This window comes from Halyomorpha halys, unplaced genomic scaffold, assembly GCF_000696795.3.
Source record: "Halyomorpha halys isolate HHAL.00 unplaced genomic scaffold, Hhal_1.1 Scaffold506.1, whole genome shotgun sequence".
In the NCBI taxonomy this organism is placed as follows: domain Eukaryota; kingdom Metazoa; phylum Arthropoda; class Insecta; order Hemiptera; family Pentatomidae; genus Halyomorpha; species Halyomorpha halys.
Window position 1 is genome coordinate 92,585 of NW_027108424.1, and position 10,330 is coordinate 102,914.

General features: G+C 28.2%; 2 protein-coding genes across 2 annotated transcripts in view; both read right to left on the reverse strand.

Moving 5' to 3' along the window:
- The window catches only part of LOC106683712 (1-acyl-sn-glycerol-3-phosphate acyltransferase alpha), a 25,814-nt gene extending 19,352 nt beyond the window's left edge, over positions 1–6,462 (reverse strand). The window contains exon 1 of the mRNA XM_067046752.1: positions 6,418–6,462. The gene's annotated coding sequence lies outside the window, so the exon portion shown is untranslated. The remainder of the gene's footprint in view (positions 1–6,417) is intronic.
- A 1,039-nt stretch (positions 6,463–7,501) lies between these two features.
- Positions 7,502–10,330, reverse strand: part of LOC106683711 (1-acyl-sn-glycerol-3-phosphate acyltransferase beta) — a 48,177-nt gene continuing 45,348 nt past the window's right edge. The window contains exon 6 of the mRNA XM_014425357.2: positions 7,502–8,530. Coding sequence (XP_014280843.1) covers positions 8,361–8,530 — 170 coding nt within the window. The 3' untranslated portion in view covers positions 7,502–8,360. The remainder of the gene's footprint in view (positions 8,531–10,330) is intronic.

Sequence of the window (10,330 nt, forward strand, 5' to 3'; positions counted from 1 at the left end):
AGGAGGGCATATATAAATCATTCGGATGGGATATGGTGTTTAATGAGTGGATGGATGAACTTCAAGAAATGAATGAGTTACAATTGGATTTTAATTTATTTAAGAGCACTCGAAGCTGCTAGGTGTCAAAACTGAAAGAGTTTTTGAATCCTAAATAGTTTTAAAGATTACTTTTAACTTTCAAATCATCTATTACAAAACATTAATTTATTTTCTGAATACATGCATAAGAACTTTAATTGTAAATATGTTCAATAAGCAAAATAGAAACTTTACAAACTTTTTTTTTTCTATTTTTGACGTTGGGTCAAAATTTATTTTTCTCTAAGGCTCCTAATTTTTAAAGTAAAACAAATCTTCTTTTTTTCACCTTTGAGAATAATATAACATAAATTTAAACATTAAATCATTAGCCGTAAACAGAGATGGGCAAAAATTAGCTATAGTTGAAACTAATAGCTAAAATTGCCATGGATACGACCCTTATTCATGAATGAACCATTGATAAATACAGTATCCATGACAACTTTAGCTATTAATAATTATCAATTTGTAACCTTACAACCTAAGTTCCAAAGAGTTCTCATTAAATCTTTAATCTTTTCCAGTCATGGAAATTTGTATAAAAAGATGGATATGGAATTAATGGATAAGAAAATATTACGGATAAAATTAGCACTTATATTCAGTTTTGAATTTATAAAAAATTGTTTTTATAAGATGATATAAGTCAAAAAAATAATCGTAAGAACTGGATTATGGTTATAATGCTCGATACATTGTTTGAGTCCCATAAGAATAAAGAAGTAACAAGAAGGGTGTTAATCCCTGAAACAGAATAAAGGATTTGGTATCTTATATTATTATTTATTATAGACTTGCAGACCTGGCAATACTTTGCAAATGTTATATATGAGGATGAATATATGTGAAGTGATAAGGCGGTAACTATGGTAACTATGTAAGTGACAATAGTACAAGAACCACAAAGAAAAAAAGGCAGTTATTTCACCCCAATTTTTGATTACTTGAAATGAAAATTATATATAATTAATAGTCAAAACTGATGAGTCTGCCAAGTATAGGTAGGGGGAATAAAAAATGGCGGCTGTTTCAAAACCTTAAAAAACATTAATTTTTCAATTCACAGCTCTATATCTTAAAAACTACCAACAATACTAGAAAATCTAAAAGAACATTATTTAAAGAAGAGTAAATTTTCTGAAATATTAGCCCTAATAGAGCTATTTACGTCCAATAGTTCTCGAAATATAGCCTTTCAAAAAGCAACATTTCATAAAAATGTACTGAAATATCAGAAGTTAGTTAATTTATTTGAAGAAATCTATATCTCAGGAACTATGTGACATATAGATGTCAGTTAGCTCTCAAATTAAAGCTAGTTTAACATACTATAAAGTAGTTCCTTTGTAGGAATAGTAGTTTTCAATTTCCTTAAATAAATTGATTTATAGTTGTTCGGACATTAAGTTTGGTTTATGAAAAACTATATTTCAGAAACCATGGAATGACAGATGTCTGCCAGCACTTAAATTAAAGCTAGTTAAATTTACTATATGTTTATCATTGTAGGAGTAGTAGTTTTTATGATATTTGACAAAATAAACTCACAAAATGTTAATTTCTATTTGTTTGTAGAAAATGTTGGATTTTTGAAAAACTATATCTCTAGGCCATAAGACGCACATATGTCTGCCAACACCCAAAATAAAGGAAATTTAGGTAACTATAAAGTAGTTCATGGCACTTATCTTCGTAGGGGTAGTAATTTTTATTATATTCACATATAAATATAAATTTAAAAAATGAAAATTTGTCCGAACAACTATAAATCAATTTATTTTAGCAAATTTCATGAAAACTACTACTCCTACAAAAATAAATGTCATAAACTACTTTATAGCTAATTAAACTAGCTTTAATTTGAATGCTAATAGACATCTGTGCATCAAATGGTTTTTGAGATAGAGATTTTTCAAAATAAATTCACTTACTACTGATCTCTCAGTACGTTCCATACATTTTTATGAAATGTTGCTTTTTAAAAAGCTATATCTCGAGAACTATTGAACGTAAATAGCTCTATTAGGGTTTACATTTTAGCTAATTTACTCTACTTTAAATGATGATCCCTTAAATTTTCTGTTGTTGTTGGTAGTTCTAAAGATTTACAGCTCCGAATAAAAAATTAATTATTTTTAATATTTTGAAACAGCAGCCATTTTTTATTTCCCCTACCTATACTTGGCGGACTCATCAATTTTGATTAGTAATTATTCCTAGTTTTCAATTAAGAAATCAAAAATTGGGGTGAAATAACTGCCTTTTTTCTCCTCTTGGGTTCTTGTACTATAAGAAAAGATAACAGTAACTATGGTAACACTTAGAGAATGCATTGAAAGTAAAAATGGAAGCAATTTTCTGTATTCTCATTAATACTGGTCTAATTTGACTATCTACGATTTTGCCATATTTATACTACATAAAAGATGTATAGTTTTTATATAATAACCTTCATTGTGCTTCAATTTTAGAACTGTATTGAAACAATTCGGAACGACTGATCTACCAAGATTTTTTAGGAGTGAGACCAAGTTGGTATTCATTTTAAGCACCTTGAGAAAATAAATTTTTCTAGCTTTAAATTTTCACCTCACATAGCCCTTTGGTTTCTTTTGAAAAATCAAAAAAATAGAAATAACTACTACTCAACTAATCTACACCAAATTTGACAGTGGTTTAGGGATCTATAAACTGCACCAAAGTGTACAGACGGATCTAATTAAACAATTTAGGACCACATATATACGGCAATAATTTTAATAATATATATAAGGCATTAAATTTAAGAGGGAACATTCAGATTTTCAACAGTTGTAATAACGTAAGAACAGGATACAATGCAGAGGAGTTATGAATAATTATATGAACAATGGTCACTGAATAAAAAGAAACAATATCCTTTAAACAAATCTAGGTGAAAATTTTCTAAAATTTCATTTCTTTGGAAAATGGTATTTAAGGGTTTCAGATAACAATAAAAATGAATATGAGCTGCTTTTTCTTTTAAAAAAATCCACCTACTTCACTCAAATCTTCATTATGTTTTTTCAATTTCTAGTGAATAAAAAATCAATTGATAAAATCAGTAATATTTTTTTCTTATTCTTCAAAAAGACCATTCGATTAGTATAAAATAACCATAATATCAATCAAAAAAATATAAATAACTTCAACACAACTTAACCAATCTACACTAAACTTAGCAGTGGTTTAGGGCTTTACAAAGCGCACTAAAGAGCCCAAACCAGATATAATTAAACAAATTAGAACCAAAGATATAAAATAAAAAGTTTTTCTTTATTTATAACTAAAATTATGCCCTTATAATTGTATTAAATCTAAATTTTGTTAAGGTAGATTAAAAGACATTCAGATTTCCTATGATTCCATTAACATAGGAATCGGATAAAATGCAAATGAGTTATGATTATATGAATAATGATCACCGGAATAAAAAAAAACCCGTCTGAATAAATCAAGGCGAAAAATTTTTAATATTCAATTTCTTTGAAAAACGGTATTTGAGGGTTTATAAATAATAAAGCTTAAAACGAATATGATTTGCTTTTTCCTAAAAAAGTTTTGTTGACCTACTTTACATACGTCTTTATTATTTTATTTTTTTTAATTTTTAGCGAATAAAAAATCATTTAATAGAGTCAGTAATATTTTTTTCTTATTCTTCAGAAGGAGATTAATCTATTAGCATATAATAAGAATTAAAAAAATGTATACTTTATAAGATACACACTGAAAATACTTAATTTTTTTTTTACTGAAAAAATTGGTCTATATTCTTCCCAGAAAAATCCTGAACATATAGCAAACAGCCCCACCACAATCGCATGAAAGGTATGGCAGAGCAGTAAGTAAGAACAACCAAAAATACATTTTTATAATAAGGCAAGGGCATACCCAAGGTCAAAACTAGGGGGAACAAGCCATAGTCGATCAGGTTGTAACATTTCAGGGCAAAAAAGGAGAATGAAACCAAAACTTTAAGAACATTATATATAATTTTCACAATGGCTTATTAGTTGTTATAATTAGTATTTGCTTGAAAAAAAAATATTTTCTATTAAATTAATCATTTTTGTTCACTCCTAGGCAGCTGCACCCTCCTGCCCCCTCTTGGCATGCTCATGACATAAGATATAATGAAATATTTACAGTTTTAATATATCTTATAATTCAATCTATCTTCTATTTTAATAAATGAGGCATTCGATTGTAAAACATGTTAACTGAAAACATGTGGGAAATAAATAGTTAAGTTTTTTGTATAATGTTTGCTACTTAGCTCCAACAAAAATCAGAAAATTATATTGGCCAATCATTTTGAGTGTACTGAAAATTTTATTAGTTTGCAACTAACAAAATCTTTTTGTGGATACAAGAAAAAATAATAGAGATGGAGTACTTCCTGAAACCATATTTTTTTTTTAATTAAAATTAAAATTAAGAAATAATTTAAATAATAATAATAATAATTAAATAATAAATTCATTTAAAATTAACATTTTATTTGTTTAATATTTAGAGCACTCGATCATGAAACATGGTATCTGACATTCAGTGTGATTTAAGGTTTTTGTTATCATATTAACCTGTTTTAACACGACAGTAGCTTCACAGCCACTACATGTCCTGTCAACTGTCATGACAGACCTAGCGGGTGTAAAATATGGTAACAGCAGCAGATATGTTCACCTTAACCCAAATTTGTATTCCACGGAATATAAAGAAACATAATTTTTTTATTTTATTTTTATACCAGGTGAGCCTTACATGGTTGATATAACTTATATTATATATATTTTTTAACAGTTGATTATGAGGGGGTATATTCATACAAATGACACTCCTAACTATATAAAATGTTCTTATTAAAAGAAAAAAAAATAATAATAATAAATAAATAGATAAGAATAATGCTTCTTAATAAAAGAGGAAAGTAAAGTTAATAACAAAAAATAATGATATTGGTACACTTAAATAAAACAAACAATTGCCTTCTAATTGTAAAAAGAAACAAGTTAATTTGAAAAAGGGAAGAGAGAAGATAAAAAAAAAATAATGAATAAATAAAATGAATAATAATAATAAGTAAATAGAGGTAGTGTGACTATGAATTAATTATATATTTATTAAAAATTTATAAAAGAATGTTCTGCAGCAGTCTGGGCTTCAGTCTTCGGGTTGAGAGTTGGGTTTCCCAGGTTGTAGGTCCCTGCTCCTTTAACTATGGCAACTGGGAGTGGAACTTCATGAACCGTTTTTTGATATAATCCTTTATCAACTCCATAAGTAATTCGCGATGCAATTGGCTATTTCTAATGAACCAAGGAGCATTGACTGCGATTCTTAGGACTTTATTTTGAAAAGATTGTAGTTTTTTCTTTTTCGTGAAGGATGCCGCTCCCCAAACTTCACAGCCGTACATCAGCAGTGGCCTGAGGATTGTTTTAAATATAAGAACAGTTGTTTCTGGTTTTAGTTTGGAATATCTGTTTAGGATAGGATATAAAAGAAACATAAGTTGATTCCGAATGATACTTTGTGTTATATGTTTTAAAAAGTCCTTTTATCATCTACTTGACTCAAAGTCGAAGAAATAAAAGTTGAAAATCTACTTTTGTTATGCAGGTTAAATGTCGATGAGGCTGTAAAGCTTGGCAAATAGAGAAGATACCATGTTTCACTTCAAACAGGTCAATGAGTACAGACATTTTTTCTTATCATTATTAGGAGAATCTTTTATCCAATTTGTTTGAGCTCACACAAAACCTTAATACAAATCTTCAGCCTTTCTGTCGACAAAAGACCTGTCAGAACTACTATTGACATTTAAAATATTGGTTTTAATTTTCTTATGATTAAGAAACATACTGCATAGGGCTGCATTTTTTATAAATCTCCAATTTACCATAACTCAATACCAACATTATAAAATCATACAAAATAAATGTCCTACAGATTATTTTTAAAAAACTGTGAAAACATCTTTAAGGAATCAGACATTATCAAAAACTTCAATCCACAAAAAATGTTAGAAATCATGTTTTACAGTAAATTACTAAATATTTTAACCATATTTAAAAAAAAAAAAAATACAAATAGGATGCAAAATGATTTAAATAACAGAATAGTTATCTTCAGTTAAACAAACCAAAGTATGTTAATCAGAGACAAATTTTTCACTTTGATAACACAAAAATACACCCATTTTATCATGAGGTGGTTTAATAGTTTGAAGCCTTAAAAAAAAAAAAAAATTGCTGGAAAACTAATTTAAAAAACCAAAAAAAATTAAACAAATTAATCTTAAAATACCTTTGATGGAGTAATACTTGCTTTTGTATTTTGAAATAAACTGAATGTGAATGAAATTCAGTTACCCATGAAAGCTGATAAAAGTAACTTTAATTTATTTATATAATTCTAACAGTCGGTAGAATTAATGACACATTTTAATAATCACTTATAATGAATAAAATTATAAATGACAATTAATATTACATAAACAATGCTAAAATATATAGTACAAGGTTGACATAAACAAAACATTCCTTATTCATGAAAAAAAAATATATATTTTTTTGGAAAAACATAGAACTGAAAAATTCTCAAACTATGACTTATTTTTAAATTATGTTCTTAATCTAGATTTTTTTTTATGGTTAAATTAAAGTTACTCTTTAAGCTATAAAAGTAATTAAAATAAATGAAACACTTAATCCCACTTTTAGTTTAATATTTTTATATTTATACATTGTAATGTTTTGGCCCTCATTTAAAAAACTTATTACTTAGGTATATTAATCAAAAGGAAGTAATTGTTAGAGCTCTGATTTTCCCAGATGACATTATATTCAAATTAACTTTTTTCATGTCGGTGACAAAGCATTTCTTGAATAAATATATTATATAAAAACCTATCTAAGATTTTTTAAATTACTAAAACGTAATTTTGGGAGTTCCAAATCAAAATAAATAGTGTTGTCCAGTTTTTAAAAGTTTTGGCCAATCATGAAAAATAAATAATTTCCAAAAGCAATTATCTTTTTACAATAAGATGTAGCAACACCAATTTAGGTTTACATATTGTAGCAATTAATATAACTGTTTGGAATATATGCGTTTTAAAATAAACATGAGAGCAAAACACAAATTGAACCAAAAAAGAGGTGTTTGTCCTCTATTTTTAATTTCAGTGGCTTAATTTTCCATTTGATTCCTGAATACCATCTAGCAGTTTTTAAAATTTTAACGTATGGCAGTCAAATAATGATTTGAAAACAAAGTAAGCTTCTATAATTACAATTTTATTTATATTTTTCAAATTTGGTGATATTTCAGTTACAAAACTTATTATAAGGAGAATATGGTTGAGGTTGTGGGCAGTGAAGAACACAAATAAAGAAATACTTATTTATTAGTGCCAATGTTTCGGTCAGCATTTCAAGACTTCATCAAGGCTAAGAAAAAAAAACAAGATAACAACCAATACAACGTAATACAAAAATTAACACCAGGTGTCGCAGGGTCACTTACGGAAGAAAAGTGCAGAAACATGGCTGCTATCCTGAAGAAAAAAGGAAGGGTTATAGCTCTGCAGTGGATACCAGGCCATGTTGGTATAAAGGTAATGAACAAGCTGACAAGTTGGCTAAGCTTGGTTGTGCAGATAACCAGCCTGTTCAACCACTTTCCTACAGAACAGTAAAATCAATGATAAGGACAAGCGCTAGACACAAAGTTCAAGTGGAAGGAAAGAAGTGGGAGAGCCTACTGCATAAGGATAAACAAATCCCAGGAAATCTTAGCAGAGCTGAGGGAGTGGCATGTTTTCGCCTAGAAACAGGACATGATCTGCTCCAAAAACACCTCCATCGAATTGGCATCATGGATTCACCGAAAAGTCCTCTATGCAACATGGGAGACATGGATGGAGACCATCTTCTAATGTGTATTGGTCTGAGAGATATATATTGAAATTCAAACTATGTTTCATACCAATACTTCAAAGGATGCTGAACAATATGACAGTCAATTTTTTTAGATTTACTGCAAAAGAAACTTGTGCCATTGACAATTTACGTTTAGGGAATGAGAAAACTAGCATTGAATATTTTATAACTACATAGCCATCAATTATTGGACTTTTAAAAAGGGAAAGAAATGCTGGCCTAAAAGAAGGATAATAACATAAAAAAATAGCATCAAAATTTGGAAAAAACACACACACAATAGTCTCTTGAACTGAGCTTTTATTTTCAACTATTATTTCTATTTAATTCAGTCTGTTGTAAGCTTTTGACTTCCTTTTGAAGCTTTTCAAATTCATCAGACATTAGTTTATAAGTTTTCTCTTTAAGTGAATCAACATCATCAAGTGTAAGACCCTCTGTTGAAATGGGTTCCAGCACTGATATCACCATCTTACCTGAAATAAAAAGAAACATTATTATTCTATTTATTTATGCAACTTATAATTTATGTATTAATTAATACGGGATATAAGAATATATTGTAGGAAGATAGTCTAGGTGTCGATCAACAAAGGTATCAAAATAATAAAGAAAACTATTTAATTATCAATATACACAATTTTGATCCTTTTTACTCTCAACCTTTATTCTTTAATAACTCTCCCTCAATAATAAAGGTTAAAGGAGTAAAATAGATCAAAATTGTGTATATTGATAATAAAATAAACCACTCTCAAAAAATCATATGGTAAATAATTAATCGGAAACTATTTATTGTTAATGAGTGTTTCGCCCCACTTTGCAGGGCTTCATCCGAGCTAAATGAAAAAACAAGATACAAACAATTTAGAATTAACAAAACATAAAAATAAAAAAAATTGTTATGTTTATAAAGTATATAAAAAAGAATTAATAATAACAATATAAGGAAGTATACATGTAGGTGAATTGGAAACAAGTAACTAATAAATATAACCAAGTGTAATAAAAGTTCTAAATACAGATCTAGAATAATACATTGTAGGAGACTACTCATTAAAAATAGTTATAAATGTGGTAAAGAGGTAGGTGTAAAAGATAAACAGATAGGTGAAGCTGATATGGTATAGTAATATATAATTGGGAGATTGATGATAATAAACAATAAACATAGGAGTAATCACCTGTCAGATTGAAACACAAAGGATATCTGAGAAAAAGGGGGAAAGTCAGGTATAAGATGTCCCCACTTCCTAGGCTAACCCTTTGGAAGAGTAAGTAAACGTTGGTTAACTATAAATAGTTTTCTTTTATTATTTTGATACCTTTATTGTCCGCCACCTGTGCCCTGTTTCATAATAAAGTACAAACTAATACTATTAATCTTGTAGATTTATTTTAATTCAATTACATAGTTGTACAATAGTAACTTGTACTCTAGTATTTTTAATTCCTGTAATATCGCTAATAATCATCCCTATCATGAAAAAATAAATATTAGTATTATTACCACACTAGTTTCTACACTTGTACTATGAACTAATACTATTAGCTTCCATTATGAAACAGGGCCCTGGACTATCTTCCTACAATCTACTTCATATGGTCTTTTCCAATATGGGATATAAAAATATATACAAATAATACATTAATATAAACACAAAAATGACATAAATTCTAATTTCAAGTGTATAGATTGAATGTAACATATTAAATATATTATTTTTATAAAATATAATTTATATAACAAATAACTAATATGATAGAAAACTTAATAGAAGTATGATTTATATTAGGTTGGGGAATAAGAAATCCATTATTTTTTCGGTAGATGTCTGTAAGGATTGCTATCACGTAAAGTATCCATCAAACAATTTCAGATTCATGCCCGTTATCAAGGCGACATTTTGCACTAAAAAAAATTCATTTACTGTTTTATGTTTGGTCCACTCAGTTTTGAGTTACAGGGTGTTAAATATGGAAGTCAACAAAGAGAAAATTCGATACATTTTACAGTTTTTCTTTGATAAAGGCAAAAATGCAAGCCAGGCGGCTGAAGTTGTGAATGGTGTTTATGGTCCCGATACTTTTATGGCTAATTAAGCGCAATTTTGGTTTCGTTGATTCCGTTCAGGTATTTTTGATGTTAAAGATGCACCTCGCACTGGCAGGCCCTTTGTCGAAAATGTCGATAAAATCACAGAAATAATCAAAGTTGATCGGCATGTTAGTAGTCATAGCTTCGCCCAGGAACTAAAGATCGACCATAAAACAGT